At 40.3% G+C, this 16,810-nt stretch overlaps 1 protein-coding gene across 2 annotated transcripts in view; it reads right to left on the bottom strand.

The window, feature by feature from the left end:
- LOC139607950 (gamma-aminobutyric acid receptor subunit beta-2) overlaps nt 1-16,810 on the bottom strand; it is a 58,413-nt gene that overhangs the window by 28,759 nt on the left and 12,844 nt on the right. Inside the window, exons 1-3 of one of the 2 annotated variants that reach the window (XM_071461320.1) lie at nt 9,546-9,843; nt 8,121-8,197; nt 3,941-4,161 (exon numbers count right to left, since the gene is read on the bottom strand). In XM_071461320.1, the coding sequence (XP_071317421.1) occupies nt 3,941-4,161; nt 8,121-8,168 (269 nt within the window). In that variant the 5' untranslated portion in view covers nt 8,169-8,197; nt 9,546-9,843. Of the gene's footprint in view, nt 1-3,940; nt 4,162-8,120; nt 8,198-9,545; nt 9,844-16,810 lie in introns of those variants that run through there. The other variant, XM_071461319.1, reaches the window with a different exon arrangement.

The following is a 16,810-nucleotide window of genomic DNA, read 5'->3' as shown; positions in this document are numbered from 1 at the left end:
CAAATGATGTGCTCCAACTATTTCTCAATGAATAACAGTTTCTCCATCTGCCCAGCAACTCTGTGCAGCATCTCTGCTGACTGTCTGGCAACCTCTTAGTGATGGCCATCCTCCAGGAAATCACATAGCCAGGCTGTTGTTCACCTAGAAATAGTTCCAATATGCAACTCCTTGTAAAATCACAAATTGTTGTTTGTACATTCTGTTTGTGTACAGACTAAATAAATCAGGCACTTCATATTGATTAGTGATCTTTAGAGGTGTTGTTAGGTGTGTGTTTGAACAGAGCTACACTGGTGTTTCCCCCTGCTTTCAGTCTACATTCAAAGCTTAGCTAATCACCTATTTGTTCTAGTTACATCCTAGTTACTCACTGGTCCGGCAAAACTTCAAACACCCAGTTAATACTAACTTTGTCCCTGAGTTAGGAAGCTGAATATACCATCTGTATTGATAATGTTGTGTATTTTTATTCATATATTTATTCTTGATATGTCAGACTATATGAATTATCATTCACATAACCCCCATTATAGTTCATATAAAATTTTCTTTGGTCTTTGGTTTTAATAAATGTTTCTGCAATGGCCCAACTGTCATCACAAGGACCATTAAAGTTTCATGTCCTCTAATCTAATTTATTGCCATAATATATTAAATAGCAGCATATTTTTTATTAGGCTTTCAGGGGACAGTAATATGCTGCATCTGCATGTGCCGCATGGATTCACGAGCACTCACTGACATGCACAAGATCCCATGACCCAATTTAGGATTTGTAAAAATCTGGTCATCCTACTTACATGATATTGAGTGTCAAGGGTGATGGATTTCTTCTCCCAGTTTCAATCTAATCCCACTTGATCCAAAGTAATATTTGCGCTGACTTTGTGTCATAACTTCTGCTGTGCAATGCAACGGTTCAGACCCATATTCCAAGTGATTATGGATTTTTCATTTGCATATTGGATTCAGAAGTTGGGTTGATACTGTAGGTTATCCCTTTTAACTCAAATGGCCTGATACAAGGAAGATTTGTACTGTTTGTCTATTTCAGTATAATCTGACCCTCACAATCTGCTGCTGCCTCTCTAGCTTTCTTCTGCATGCTTGCGTCCACTTTTGATGTTCCAGACAATGAGCACACTGACAGTGCAGTAAGAGACAATGATCATACACCATTCTTATTAAATGAACAGCTGAAGTTGAGATAGTACTAGATGTCAAATTGATGTCCCAGTGGACTAAAACTATTCAGGGTACAGTATGTCCAGGAATGTCACAGATTTTATTTCCTACACTGTAACAAACCTCAAAAGACTCAAAAAAACCAACATTATCAAACAACTTAAAAACCCATCAAGCACTTTGCTTGATGCTGTGTTTACTGTGCATAGGAATCTGATGTGTACTGCTTTGCTTTTTCATCAAATCCAGTGTCTGTAAATCACTTTAAAGGCAGCTATGATCTAGGAAGCATGGTTATGGCAGTAAACAAACAAAGTTAAGTGTGACAGGAGGATTTGGTTTCTACAAGGAGGTTTCTGATTTACCCTGAAGGCAATAAAATGCATCAATTGACATTAAAAACCAACTGTAACTGTAAAAAGACTAATTGTGATTCTTTTTGCACTCTTGAATGCTGTGGTATAATTTAATACCATGTGCAGGAGAAGAACATGGTGCCAACTTTAACAACATATCCAAGGATCTAGTTACTGTGCTTTTGTTCAGCAGATATAAAGCTTTTCAAAGAGAAACTGAGGTGTATAATACAGTACTGTAGATTTCTGAAACCTTTTTTTTCTGTTTAGAAAACTCAAGGCCTTAACACTTGTTCCATTCTTCCATAAAATGTAACTAAGATGTGATTGTTGTTGCGAGAAAGAGGTTGGGATTTTAGTCAAAACAATATAATGTTTAGAGGGCAGGTCTATAGGATTTTCCACTGCTCTTATTTTCTGTTCTTATGACTTTCCTTTTGTTTATCTCTTTATCTCTAAATAATCTGATAGTCTTCTTTCTCCTCTGCTTCCCGTCAAGTCCTGCTGTAAAAAGGGTAAATAGTTGGTGGATCTGGTGATTGTTGTACTCACCAGATCCACCAACTATTTACCCTTTTGCTTGGAATCAGAGCTACTTGAACTTCAACACAAATTTTGGCAGACATTTTTCTTTGGTTGACATGACCACAGTAAACAGGCATAATGTAACCTTGTGTAAGAAACCTGAACTAATAATAACATGCTGAGCTCTGTAACAGGGCAGTGTGTGAGTAATGAAGACAGACAACATTGATGAAGAAGACCAAAGAGAGCAATGTTGGCAAGATTCCTTTCTAATCCTCTCCTTAACGCCTCTCTCTCTCTCTCTCTCTCTCTCTCTCTCTCTCTCTCTCTCTCTCTCTCTCTCTCTCCTTCTTTGTCTCATTGTCTCTCACCCTCTCTTTTTAATTTCACTCTCCCACAGCAGTGCCAATGCGCTGCCACAGCGACCATTAAGATGTTATGGTTTTCAATAACTTTTTATAGAGTTTGTGCATCAGAGACCTATTTGCAAGATGAACTGATGAGACATCAGTGAGGTGTGAGAACTGCACTGTCATCACGTTAACTTTGAGAGGTTGAAACTCAGTGGAATAGGTCAATCATTTTATAAAGCAGAATAGGGGTTTTGTTTGGCAACTGGGAAACAGGTGGGACGTGTCCTATTAACACATCAACTATGCAAATGTCTCAGCTTGGAGAAATATTTAGAATATCAGCTAAAGCGGACTCCATGAAGAATGTTTACAGAGAAAAAGATCAAACCTGACGTTTGGTAGAAGTTGCACCTCAGTCTTTGTAGCTGTGACGGTGTCAAGAAACTGGCTGAATGTTACAAAGCTGTCATTGTCTGAGAAACTCATCCATCACACTATGTTTGAGGAAACCAAAAATTACAACCATATGCTTTTTAATTCTTCTTTGGTTGGATGCATCACTGGGATGAATGATGTTTCAATCATCTGACAAGACTGCATTCAAAGTGTTAATGTTCACGTCATTGTTAGTAGCTTTTTATAATTGAATAGAAGAAAAATGTCCCTTTATGTCTCAGCTTCTGAAGGGGTGTGTCAGTGCATGCATAGGATTAACAATGGAGCCTGCAAACTGAACAATAATTGGGGGAAGGGAGAGAAAAAGTAACTACACAGCTTACAAACCACAGGCAGACAGTGTTCTGTTAGCAGTGGTATTGAAGCGTAAGAATCACACCAGCATCTAAACTAACTGACATGACAGTTACAGGAAGGTTTTTTAAGCTGCAGCTGCCGAGCCTATTAGCAAACTGATGTTAGCAGTGCAACTTTCCCAGGTGGGTGATGGTTGGACACTCATCGAGTAAAACATAAACAAAACAAAACAAAAAAAAAACTTAAAACAGACAAGTCATTTCATTTCAGTTGAACTTTATGACTTTACCAAAGAGTTGAATTTATTACCACAGGAGCGTTTAGTTGGTAATGTGCACATGTCCTGCAAATGAGGACACAAGTAGGTCACTTCATCAACATTATGATTTTCACTCAGAGCTGATATTGCACCTCACATCAGTAGTTTTCTTCATCTGCCTCTAATGAGCTAATTACTGACTGAGTCCAAAGCAGCAATTGTTGACTCATTGTTTTATTAGAGTTGGCAGAAGTTTGATCTTTTTTTTTTTTTTTTTCTCCCAGGTTGTTTGTTTGATTTCAAAAATAGAAAGTATAAAGATTAAGTGGGAAGTGTTCGACAACATGAACTGGAAATTACAACAATTTGTGCTGTGTAGTCTATCACTATCTGGTGCCGTACTTGTCCAGCATGTGGGAAATATGTTTTTTGTGTTTATTTGCACGTATGAAAGCCTCTGGTCTTGTGGTGGTCGAGAGTGTTATTTCAAAAGATTAAAATCTCACCTTAGACCGTACAGTACGGTACCGTCCGGGTGCAGTCGGATCATTCTATTTTTCACTGTGACGCCATGGACAAATGATTTCTTGTCGTTGAGAAAGTAGGTGTCGGGGACCCAGAGCTGGTCAGCCACCCGGTTATCTAAGGTCAGGTTGAGGGGGATCTCGGAGTAGGACAGCCGCTTGTCTCGCCAGGCCTGCTGGAAGTACATCGTCAAAGTGTAGTCCTGTAAGTGCACAGAGAGGGAGCACAGGAGGACAGAGAGGGGACGGGAGGGAGGGAAAATGCAGGAAAGGAAGGGAGGAAGAGAGTAGGGGAGGGAGAGACAAGATTGAAAGGACGGTTACTCCAAAAAGCGACCATTTTACACAGCTGCTCCACTGCAGGCTTTCAAATTAGACCAGACTCGACTTCAATATTAGATGAAGTTCACTTAAAAGCAGACGGAACAGTAGCAGTACAGTCCGAAAAACTCTCAGTACAAAGCAACAGGGAATTCCTACCTCTGTTCATAGAAACATGAGGTTAAGATAGACAGTGTGAAAAAGTGTGTATGTGTCAGAGAAGGGGAGAGAGATAGAGACAGAGAGACAGATGGTTTGGGTTTAGTGTATGTGTGTGTGTGTGTGTGTGTGTGTGTGTGTGTGTCAGTCAGTTTGGGTCTGTTATGATAAAGAGGTGAAGCATATGTGCGTGGCTTGCTCGGTTGGTTTTAATGCGTGTGTTTGTGTGTTTTTGTGCGTATGTGACATTCATACATGCACACAGAGCAGATAGAGAGATAGAGAGAGAGAGAGAGAGAGAGAGAGAGGGACCACATGTTCCAGACAAATGAAAATAACCTCGCAGCAACCTCAAAAATCTGTTTTACAAAATATCTCCTATATGCTCTATTTGCTTTGACAGTAGCTGTCTTTCTGGGATTAAGTACTGTTTGTGAAATGAGCGCACTATGTTGTACTTGCATAACATATTCACCCATTTTCCTCTGTTTGTTCTTCCCAGAACTCGAATGGTAGACCATCCTCTCACATCATATCAAGTCGTGCACAGACAGCACAAAGCCTTTGAGGGACTGTATATGTCTGCTTTACATAGCAGAGTCAGATATTAAAGTCTGTTAGACACAATATGCATGTCTCCAAGCAGCAGTGTTACCGAGGCAGGCTTATATTGTATATTTATTTTATTTGGACACTTAAAGGTTCCCTGTGGAGTGTCTGACCACTATATGCTACAGAGGAATATTTTTGCATGCATGTGCTGCAATACGCATTTGGGCTTACAGATTCGTGCCATTTGCTGATCAGCAGTTGGTGGCCTTAATGTGCCAAGAAATGTATTCGGGAAATCAGATTTGCAAATGGTTTAGAAGGGAAAAAAAATGAAAGAATGTGAAACTATTCCATGACATAAAAACAAAACAAACAATGTATCGGTAAGTAAATGCAATGTAATCTTAAAATTCAAATTCAAAGCGATCAGATCATAGATTGTGATTAATTTCAGGATTTGACCACACATCCAAACATATATTTTCTGCTGTTGTAATGTGATACACATGCACACACATAAAAACTTGGGGGGGGGGGGGGGGCATACAGTAGGTTAATATTTTATTAACAAACAGAGGAAGTTTGATATCTCCCAGTGAAATTCCCTGATGGTAAATCTAGGACATGATCAAACAGTCAAGCCAGCAGTCAGATGCTCATGTAGTTCACTGAAGTAAGAAGCCTTCCAATCATCCATGAAAAACTAAGTTAAATAAACTTGCTGTCTCAGGGAACTTTTTGTCATGACTGGCACATCCACTTCCTGGCAAAGAGGCTGAACATGCATTTTTGAATATGCCCGTCGGCTACAGATCTGACATCCCACAGCACCTTGGGAACCGGAGGCTTGGATATTGACTGGATGGAGCCAGGGAAACAGTAGCAGCTTTTCTCAGTGAACTCCTTGTTTGATTTAAATGGGTTTTGTCATGTTGTTGTTGTTTGTACCTTATTTGGCTCAGGGTGCTGACAACTAAGAGTCTGAGAATTGAGTTTTCCAAAGACATAAATAGTATAGTGGCAATTCTGCATTCGGCACTGTAATTGGACTTGGAAGGGGAATAGAATGGTTTGGGTAAATCCAGGGTCAAACGCAGTATGCAGACTGTTGAAAGTTTCATTTTGGCAGCCTTTTTTTCCCTATATATAAACATTGGAATGCCTCATTTAGGGTGGTTTGTAGAAAATCATTTGGAGATGATTTAGATGTTGGAAGACTGACACCAAAATGAGGCAGCAGGTTCCCTGCACAAAACAGCAAAATATCTATGATGACTTGTGGGCATTTTTTTTCTCACTTTTGGAAAAATCCCCCATCAAATAACTGAATTCTTCTGTCTGCGTGGCTTTACACTTGCACCAATGGAGTCTTGCCTGCACGTGCTGCCTTCCCAACACTTCCATCCTGGTTATGTAACAGCTCACACTCTGCACTCTTTCTTGAATGCTGTGCACCGCAGCACGTGTGGCTGAAGAGATGCTTGTTGCCATGTCGCCCTCCTAAATTATCTCTTCAGCACTCGTCGATACACACACATCAAACATATGAAACATCAGGGAGGCTTCTCTACTCCTCTTTCTTGTGGGAATGAACACGAGCATATACACACAAACACACACACACACACATATACACAGTATCTCTTCCTTTTTTAATCAGAAATATGGACATTGAAAAGGACTATAAAAGCGTATCCCTTCTAAAGATCAAAAAATGCACTATATCTTAACAATATAATTGTGTTTGCATGAGTGTATCAGTGCATTTTGTGCGTGGGTCTACACAGACACTGTACATGTGCTGTACATGTGTGTGTTTTTGTTGTGCTCCAGGGATCACAGCCAGCGCTGAGCAGGAATAGAGAAAAAAACAAAACAATGCAGCTCTGGTTTTCACCTGGCACTGTGGATTGTAGACGTGTCCTCACTGTCACAGAATCATTCGCAGAGATTAGATAACAAGAGTCATGATCATGTGTATTGCAACACTTGAAGCCCTAGCACTCATAACAAGCAACATTTGTAAAAGCCATCAGCCATGCTGGCTTATGCACAACGCTTCCAACTACGGCGTACGCTTTTCAAATCTGTAGTACTCTTCAGTAGCTGTGGAAAGTTAGGAGAAAAATGACAGCCAGGTCATTTAACTGAGTGAATGTTTCCATTGGCATCCCTCAGAGCCTGTTGTTGCAAGCCTGTCTACTTAAAGAAGTTGTGGTTTGCTTTGTGGGACGGGTCCTGTGGCGGTACCGCTGTGGCTAGTTTACTGTGAACATAAAGCGCTCCTCTAAGACATCCATAGTGTATATCTCTCTTTATCTCGCCGTGGAAGGAGGGGGTTGTAAATCACCAGAATAACTGCAGCGGCGGTGTGCATGTACGTGCAAGGGAGGCTGTCATAACAACAGTCATAATGAGTATCAGTACATAAACTATGTTGGAGAGAGGAAGAGACAGTGAGAGAGAGAAACGGAAAGAGAAAGGAAACAGAGGGTGATGCAGGAGAAGGATGCAGAATTTATGAGTGCGGAACATGCTGTGCAGCAAGCTGGCCTGGAGAGGACAATACAAAGTGATCACTGGATCTCTCACAATCAGAGCTACAGCAGAATGGGAGAATTCATTGTAAATAATAACTGATTTTCAGTCAGCACACTTCCAGCTGTGGTAGTATGTTTCCTAATTTTTAAGATTTCTTGTTAAATATGTTTCCTACAGATCTTATTAAATGCAAAATATATTCAACTTAAACAATCTGTCTGTGATCAGTGTTGTTTATGCTTTCTTTGTCCTAAAAACTTGTACTTTAAAGTATGATTTAGTCAACTCAAAATGTTCTTGCTTGACAAGTAGTTCTGAAAAAAAAACTGGTTCAACAATATCGTGTTGAAGTGAATACTGTTTAGGTAATTCATGCTTCCAACTATTTTTATTTCACAAAATGTATGTGCCTTTATCTGCATCTGTATGAGCTGAATTTTCGTAAAGTTAAATAAGGTAACAAAAAGAAGTATAAAGTACAGTTGTTGCAGCTACATCATCATCAAAAGCCTGCACGGTGTGCTCCACTGCCGGGGGGAAAATCTGGTGCTAAAAGATCATTTCTATATGGTGTGCTGACTCCGCTCACCTGGTCCGCCGGCGGCATAGACTGCTGCACTGAAAGAGGTACTGTCATCACCGCTCTGCAGTGGCTTGTAGCCACCTCTGCAAATGAAAGCCCAGTGGAGCAGGGTACAATTATTTGCCAGCACATATTGAAATAAGTTCTGTGATCTGCTCATAGTCACGAGTCATCTTACCCCAAGGTACAAACTGGTGCCAAGCATCAAATACTTGTAATGACCAGAGTCCCCCTTGATATGAACAATGCCAAGTGAATATGTCTTTGAAGATTCTTAGTCATTCAGGTCATGGTATTTCTAAGTGCTAAACAAAGGTTCTTGAAGACCTTTCACCTCTCATACGAAAGGCTTCTTCAGTCCTAACTGAAGCCTTTTGACATTAAGAACCTAAGCAAGTCCAGTCGCCTTCTTATGTCACTTAGAAATGCTGAGTGAAGGCCACTGTAGGCAGTCTAGCTCTGTTAAGGACATTCTCATTGCTCCAGTTGTTTTATCATTTCCAAATTTAAACTTTTGTTTGAAAGTTGTTTTTCACCAGAACAACATGGTGCTGCAAAGCAAAATAGAGTATTCCTACTGCAATATTGAAGTGCACCAGCAAATGTAGCCTATATTTGGAACAAAATGTCCTTTAAAGTTGTTTGGGTTCAAATCAGGTCCTCTCTGCTGCTGGCTTCACTTTTTAGGATTAAATCACATACCTTGATGAAGGCTGATAAAATGTCAGCATTTAAGTTCAGTTAGGAAAAATCAATTGTGAAATTGAAGCCTGAAGTATAAAGGTTGTTTTACTAAAAAAAACACACATTGGATGAGGAAAACTGGTGGTTCCAAGAGTCACTTTTTTCAGTGATAGTGTTTTGTTTAACTTATTAATTATTGGTGAGTAGAACGAATTCAACAAATAACACACAAGGACTGGGCTGGTAAAGGTTTAAGTCAGCTTGTAGCAACCGTCAGAAAATTACAGTAAAATGTATAAAGTTGAGAAGTGTAAAATGTATAAAGTTGAGAAGTGTAAATTGTCCCCTTAACTGAACACAGAGGCCTGCCTACACACTCTATAGTCCATTCAGATTCTCAGTTCCAAAAAGTGCTCCTTCAAACTTTTAAACAAGTTTGTGTTTCATCACTGAAAAGGTACATTTTACAGCCAGAGTCACTGTGTGGACAGATTTATCAAACAGAGACAAAGCATCCAGAAATTTCTATATCTGGGCTACAGTATATGCTTGGTCAGTCAGTCCTTCAGGCAGCCAAGTTGTACTGATTGTACAAATCTCATATTGGCATTTCATGCCATGGATATTGCAGTTTGAGCCTGATATGATTTGACTGCCAGGGAGACTTGTGGATGCCAAAAGTGTTAGTAAGTAACCATCTCACATTGTTCAAATGAATGTCACATGGAAAGACGTGCAAAGACTAACCTGTGCAATATATTGTCTCAGTCTTTTCTCAGTATTATAGAGAAAAATCCAACTTCCTTATATTATGTATTTTCTAAACAGATCACTGTGAACTTGTGGAGAACAGAAAAACAAGAACTCAGGACAAAAAAAGATGCTCCAACTGCCCACTCTGACCTCATCAACCTCAAGCATCTTCCAAGCTGTCGTGGTTACAATAATAAACATGCCAACTGTATCAAGAGCGGCGTACAAACCTTTGTCGCCATGGTTACAATAATAATAATGGCTTGATTAGGTTTAGGTGCTAAAACTGTTTGGTTAGGTTTAGGAAAAGATGGTGATTTCGGTCAAAATAAGTCCTTACTCAACATTAGATGATCTTTGTTGTCATGGTTAGAATAACAACATGGTTAACTTTGTTAAACGGTCATGGATAACAAAAACAACCAACTACTACTTCTACTTCAACACCGCTCTCCTCTATTAAAGTCCTGTTTTTTTTCTGATCCATACATCCACCCCAACCAAACACGGACTTTGTCACTCTATATACTACGTCACCACACTTTTCCCTTTGCTCCTGTCATAACTATGTCGGCCACTAGATGTCACCTTGCAATAAAATGTTCCTATGACTATGGGTCATAACTCACTCTCATAGTGTCATGTTTGGCCATGGCAGGCAGCTGCTGAGAAAAGCTCTAAACATTGACTCTACGCTGCCTGACCAGAACCAAGACAAACAATGTTAGCTACAACAAAGTAGCTGCTAAGGAGCCCTATAGTTCCCTCAGCAGAGAATGAATTTTGGACTTACATTTGCCAGGTGGACAGAAAAACAACTCAAAATGAATGCCAACATTGCTCTATTCTCTAGCAGATGTGTAAATATGTGACCGATTGCTAACAAGTTTGCCCTGTCAGGGTAGGGTATGATAATATGTCAATTGTGTGCTCAGAGGTTTATTTCTGCTGCCCCCAAGTGGGCAAAAAAAAAAAAAAACTTTTGCAGGTGAGATAACAAAATAAAATGAAAAAGGTTCAGAAACATTCCTGGTCATAATTAAAATAAAAAACTTAAAGTCTATCCACCCCACCCCTTTTCTTTACGTGGTATTATAGTGTTTTATAACAATGTCATACTTTACTCCTTTACTTCTGACAAACAGGAGTTATAATTCATACAACCACTAGAGGGCCCTCTCAACAAAACATTATAATATGTCATATTAGGCTCTCATGCCTACTGATACAACTGATGCTGTCAGTTTTTATTAGAGGTAACCTATTGATAAATTGGAGAAGAAACAGACAAAAAGCAGGAGTGTGAAGTGGACGAGGAGGAATGAAAACCAGGGAACGACTGAGAGAAACAGGAAAACAAATTGAGAATAAGTTGTGGAGTGATGAGTTGTGATTGGTGGAGCACGAGGATGGACAAAGGAGAATGGAAGCCTGGGGAGAAAGAAGAGTAGGATCAGAATGAGGATGACTAAATAGTGAGTGTTGGTTATATATCTCGTTCTTCGCACTACCCTTGAGGCCAGTTTTCCATTTGAGAGCTGTGGAATGGTGTGGTGAGTTTTCTGGAAGGGATGGGATTGGGATGGGGAGGGGTGTGGGAGGGTTTTGGGGTGGGGGTCGGGTGGGGGAGGGTGTGGGGGGGGGGGGGGGGGGGGGGTGGGGGGGGGGGTAAATGAAAGGCACTGGAAAGCTCAGTGGAGCAGTGATGCAAATTGCTTTTATTCTCACAGCTCTTCCCTTCCAGTCTCTGATTTCAGCTCCAGCAATGACCTCCCTCTGCTATTTTCTACCCCCTCCTCTTTTATCCCTCTCCTCATCTGCACCATCCATTCCTTCTTTCCTCTCTTTCATGTTATTTTTTCCCCATTTCATCTCCCATTTACCCTCATTCCTTTACAGAAACCTCCCTCTATCTATTTCTCCCTATAGCCTCCTCTCCCTCCTACATTCCCTCCTCATCTACCCATTTCATTCTCAGAGGAGCTCCTGTTGCATCTATTTGCATGCAGTAGGGGAAAAAAAGGAAACAGAAACACATTGCAGGAGAGTGTGAATGGCTTAGATCATTACCACTAAAAAGACACAGCCAAGGGAGCCGTCTAGAGAACATAACAGGTGTTGGATCTGAGGTGCTACATTGGTTCTGAAAGGCCCTGTAAAAGATTCAGATTTTAATATCTCCACCTCAAAGCTCACTGATGTAAATCTTGGGACTGTTTTTTGTCTAAAAATTGTCATATTTTGCATTCAGGTAAAAGGGCATCCGATCGGCCATAACTGGACTAGATATTCTTCATTAACAAACCATATGATTGTGATGTGATTTTGATTTTGAATAATATTCTCCTTTGGGGGATGGAGCGTTAAGCCTTAGAGAGGTATATGTTGCTTTAAATTATTTCTATAGTGCAATGACCTTGGAAGAGTGGGACTGAATCCGAAAGCAGCCTGCCTCTGAATCCTCCTCTGCCTCCATCCTCTCTGTCTGTCTCACTCTCTCCTTTCCTCCTTGCTTTCAAATACCTTTAGTGGGGAGGAAATGTGATCCCTCCACCACTCAGCCATATGTCCATACCATACTCTATCACCCACCTACTTCAGTTCTTCCAGAAAGCCCTCCAACAACAAGTGGCTTTCAATTTCCTGTCTCACATGGTCTTCTTGCTGTCAGCGACAGGGTGGCATAGGGTACAGCGTTTCCAAAGAGGCCTAATAATAAACATGCTGATCCCCACAGAGCTGAGTGACACACTGTATATTCCCCAGTCTCTGGAGATATATGTGCACTGAGTCCTCAGGATTCAGCGCTGTATCTGGAACAGCTTGTGCACTGCGTGTAGTAAATCTGCAACAGGAAAGCATACAGGGGCTGCTGCAGGGGTTTCATTTGCCCCATTTCCCCCAGAATAAATAATGTTGCTATTTTTTGACACAACAGTCAGATTGACAGCTTAAGCTGTAATATCTAAATAGATATAACATAATATATAAACACTATGCAAGACACAGTGTGTTTGAGGTCATTTTGAAATAGTGTCATTACGTCCTCTGTCCACCAGAGAGCACTTACAAGTTTATTTTTAGAAATGAAAATAAATATTTATTGTTATATTGTTTGTTTTTTAATGTAGGTCTCAAAATCTTATCAGCACTCTTATTAATTGATAGATTATCCAATAATTATCGATTTTCTGATTATATGAAAAGAATTTGAAAAATACTTGTACATGTGCATATGTAGATGTCTACATGTGCTTCTTTTTAAAAACTGCTGGTCTGCCAGACAGTGGGTGTGTGCTTTTTGTGAGCAGTTAAGGTCTCAGGGCATTACTCTGACCAAAGCTCTTAGACTCAGTGCACTTTTGGTATTTTCCTCCCTTCTGACCATTTCTCTAGTTTATGGCATGTCGGAAACTAGATGACAGATTTCAATAAAGCCCAGACTCTTGTTTGTTTACTTCTACTTTGTCTAACCTCACTTTCCATCACTGTGCTCCTCTCTCTCTTTCCCAGTGTCCCCTCTCTCTCTGTATATATCCCCTTTTCCCTCCATAGTCTTTCATCATTTACTCTGGCCTGGACATAGCTTTCAAGAGAGCTCGCTGCTGAAGGTGAATCAAATTTAGAGGAACCTTTTTTTTTCTCTCAGTGCTCTCCCAAAGCAGAGGTTCACAGCTTTGCCAGTTGGCAGTCATGCAGCTTAACTGCCTACATACAATTTATTAGAGTCGATTGGAGCATCTGCAGGCCCTTTTGTGTCCCTCGAGAGGAGTAGAGTGGAGTGGCAATTCAGAGAGGGGTAGGGGTGGTGATGGTGGTGGTGGTGGTGAAGAGTGGGGTGGGGTGGGGGGAGCATGATGTGGAGGGGAAGAGAGGGTAGAGCAGGACGCAGATTATTAGGGCGCTTTTGAATCCCACTGGAAGACTGGGGGAAGTTGATGGAGGTTTCAATCTCAGCTGTCATTCACACGAGACGGAAGGTTAGCTGGCCAAAGAGAAGAGGGGGAAAATGACTCATCTATGTGCACGCCATTTGTCCCACTTACAGCTTCTCCAGCACAAAGAGATTTTGTGTGTGTGTGTGTTGCTGTTTTATGACAAACTTGCCAAATTCCTCCTTTCTGATGCTGCTAAAGCTATGGGCAGCTGTCCTTTGACTACGCCTCATACACAACACACATACAAATACACTGATCCACTGGAGGAGTCCCAGGCCTCATGCATTATGGAGGTCTGGGGAACTGAGGAAGAAGCTGATTGCTATTCAAAGTGAGTACCAAGAAGCACACGGCACATCTACACATTGTCAACAGTGAGATAATGCAATATATAGACATCTGTGGATCGATGGCATACAGCCGGAGTGAGTACAGAAAACTGGTTATCAACACAGATCTGAACCACAAATCCAGTTTTTGAGCACGTGTCTGTGTGTCTCTAGGTGTATGGCTTTTTCTCTGTCAGTGTACAGAGTTGTGTGAGTCCAGATTTGATGGCCTGTATACAGTATCTCCTTGAGCAAGGACACCCTTGAAGAAGCAATATCTCCTCACAGTTGGACTGACCTACAAGAGACGCAGGGGTGCTTTAGGAAGGTGTCAGAATGTGTGTGTGTGTGCGTGTGTTTGTGTGCGTGGTGACGAAATACAAGGATAACGACAGGGACATGTTATTGTGGGAAGTGTTTCAGTCCAGTTTCTCAATACCACCAACAAAAAAACACAAAAATAGCATTGATGATGTGTGACATAAAATGGCTTGCTCACTGAAAAGCAAGCTCAGTACAAGCAAAGCAATGTTTTTTCTTCTTCCCTTTTTTAATTGTCCAAAACAGATGGCTTAAAAATATTAAATTCAATGGCTTTCATTCAAACTGACTTGAATGAAAATCACTGGAACTTTCAAATGTAGTTTTTTCTAACTGCTTAATGCTCATAGTAACTAAGATAATTGCGTGGTCAGAGGCACAAATGTTATACAGTCAGTGCTGGAAATGGTCAAAATTGACAAAGGAACTATTATTCTGAAAGTCTGACTAAATAGCCCTCATGTAAAAGCTGACAATTTACTGAGGTTTTCAAATGTCACCTTTCAGATCTTTAAACATGGGAAATTAAATTGTATTCAGCTCCACTGTGCTGCAGTTGTGGCAGAGTCTCATGCACAGGCACTTTAACCTAAAGATGTACATACAATGTGTATAAAACATGTTTATTTCAATACAATCAGTCCCACTTCAAAGACTAAGCCACTCTTTAACTTCATTTTGAACAGAAATTTGGTTTCTCACAGGCAACGACAAGTAATAATAACTTGATGTTAGCATGGAGAAGCCTTAATACCCATAGTACTCTGAAATGAAAGTGCATCTCACACTAACCCGAGCATACATCGCGGTCAACACTAATCTCCAATGTTATTTGTTTTCCCAGTGAGTCGTTCCCATCCTGATCTCAACCTAACTGACCTCTTTAACTGAGAGAGAGCTCAAGATTATAGACTTATTTTTCATTTCACTGCCATTGGTGAAAACAACAAAGAAAAAAAAAATCTACAATCCCAGTTTTGCTTACAGTATTTTCACTTTTGGAAATAAAATCTATCAATAAAACACAACAAAAAGTATTTCTTTATAACCTTTCTTAAACTTATATATTGATTAAACAGAGGGTACATATTGAGCAGGAAACATCACTTATACTGCATTGTTCGGTATATAAATATAAAATATACATCTCCATAGAAGGGGAGAGGGTGATAAAACATACTGTAAGAGCCAACCATTTCCTCCTGCCTCTTCCTGACAAGCTTTCCCACTACCTACCAAACAATAAAACACTTAGTATTGCAATACCACAGACATATAGAACATACACATCCTAAGTGCATCAGTGTATAAAGGATATGACCACATACACAAATGCAAAAGGATGGACACCCAGTTCTTGCATGCAATTTCCATGAGTGGGCTATGCACCGGAGGGAGAAAGTTTAGTAACCAGAAGGAAAGCATTTCAACACACTTACATGCCTGGCTAACCTCTCATCCAGGTTTTCTTTTCGATTTATCTTTTCCTTGAATACTCTCCCACAGCTGACAATTATAACACTGAATAATTTAAAAAGCTGGAAACTCTTTCAGGCTTTGTCTTTAGCATAAGTGCTGATGTGAAACTCAACATACAATAACAGTGCGTGTTCTCGCCTTCCTTTTCCCAACTGTGTCACTTGCTGGAATCAAACACAGATGGAAGAAAGGAAGAAAGGAAGCTCTTAAGACCCTGAGCAACAAGGCTGAGGAGACAACAATGTGTTATTTTTTACTGATTTTGTGCTGTAAAAAGAAAAAAAATCTAACCTGCAAAACGAACACTGTTGAAATGCAGCTCTATAAAAATAAAAGTAAAAATGCAGACAACTGAAGAAATTGAAGTGATTGCAAAAGTATCACTCAAAACAATACCCTCTCAACAATATCCCATTATCAGCTCTCAGTGTTATGTTCAGCTGCTGTGAAAACCATCTCCTGTTTGGTCATTATTATGTTCTTGTATTTTGACAAGCTGTGATAAAGCAGAGTCTAGCCCTATGCTCCATTGATAACTAGCAGTATGAGTTTCCACGTGCTGTGAAATCTTTGTGTCAGTGCAAGACGGGAGACAAACCACAGTGACCCACAAGACCAATTATATGGCTGTGATGATGAAACAGAACAGCAAAACCATGTCACATATCAAATCTTTTCATCTTGTGAGGAACATGCACCATTTCTCTTTGTTTTAGGCTTTTATTCACACTGGCATTATCAAACCCCCAAAAACAGCTTTTGAAAATGGTCTCCAGTGTGGCCTCTGGCAGCAAGTAAATGGGAAAACTGTGATCTATAAAATGACTGCAAAAGATTTTCAACTTCTTAAATGAGCACTTCTGAGCATTTGCATTATTAAGAGGCCCCCAGAACTTCCTGTGATTGCCCGTTTGCACTGTCAGTATAGCCCTTCAAGCAATACAGATGTTGCCATTAACAAATGCCATTGACTCCCAATGCAGGAACCAAGAGAATAGCATTAGCCTGTATGAACAGGTAGCATCATCAAATAACCATTAAATCACTGTTTAATACATATACAGTTGTCTAACAATGGAAACAGAAAGATATGTCACTTCTGTGTAATGAGCTATACTGAAACACAAAAATTACTGGCAACTGAATAAAGCATCTGAGACTGAGCCTAGCTGAGCAACTGCAGTGGCCATGC

The sequence above is a fragment of the Trachinotus anak genome, unplaced genomic scaffold, assembly GCF_046630095.1.
Source record: "Trachinotus anak isolate AG129_WGS33_773 ecotype Australia unplaced genomic scaffold, CSIRO_AGI_Tana_v1 ptg000024l, whole genome shotgun sequence".
Taxonomy (NCBI): domain Eukaryota; kingdom Metazoa; phylum Chordata; class Actinopteri; order Carangiformes; family Carangidae; genus Trachinotus; species Trachinotus anak.
Note: the sequence above shows the minus strand (reverse complement) of the source record. Positions and strands in the feature narration are given on the sequence as shown.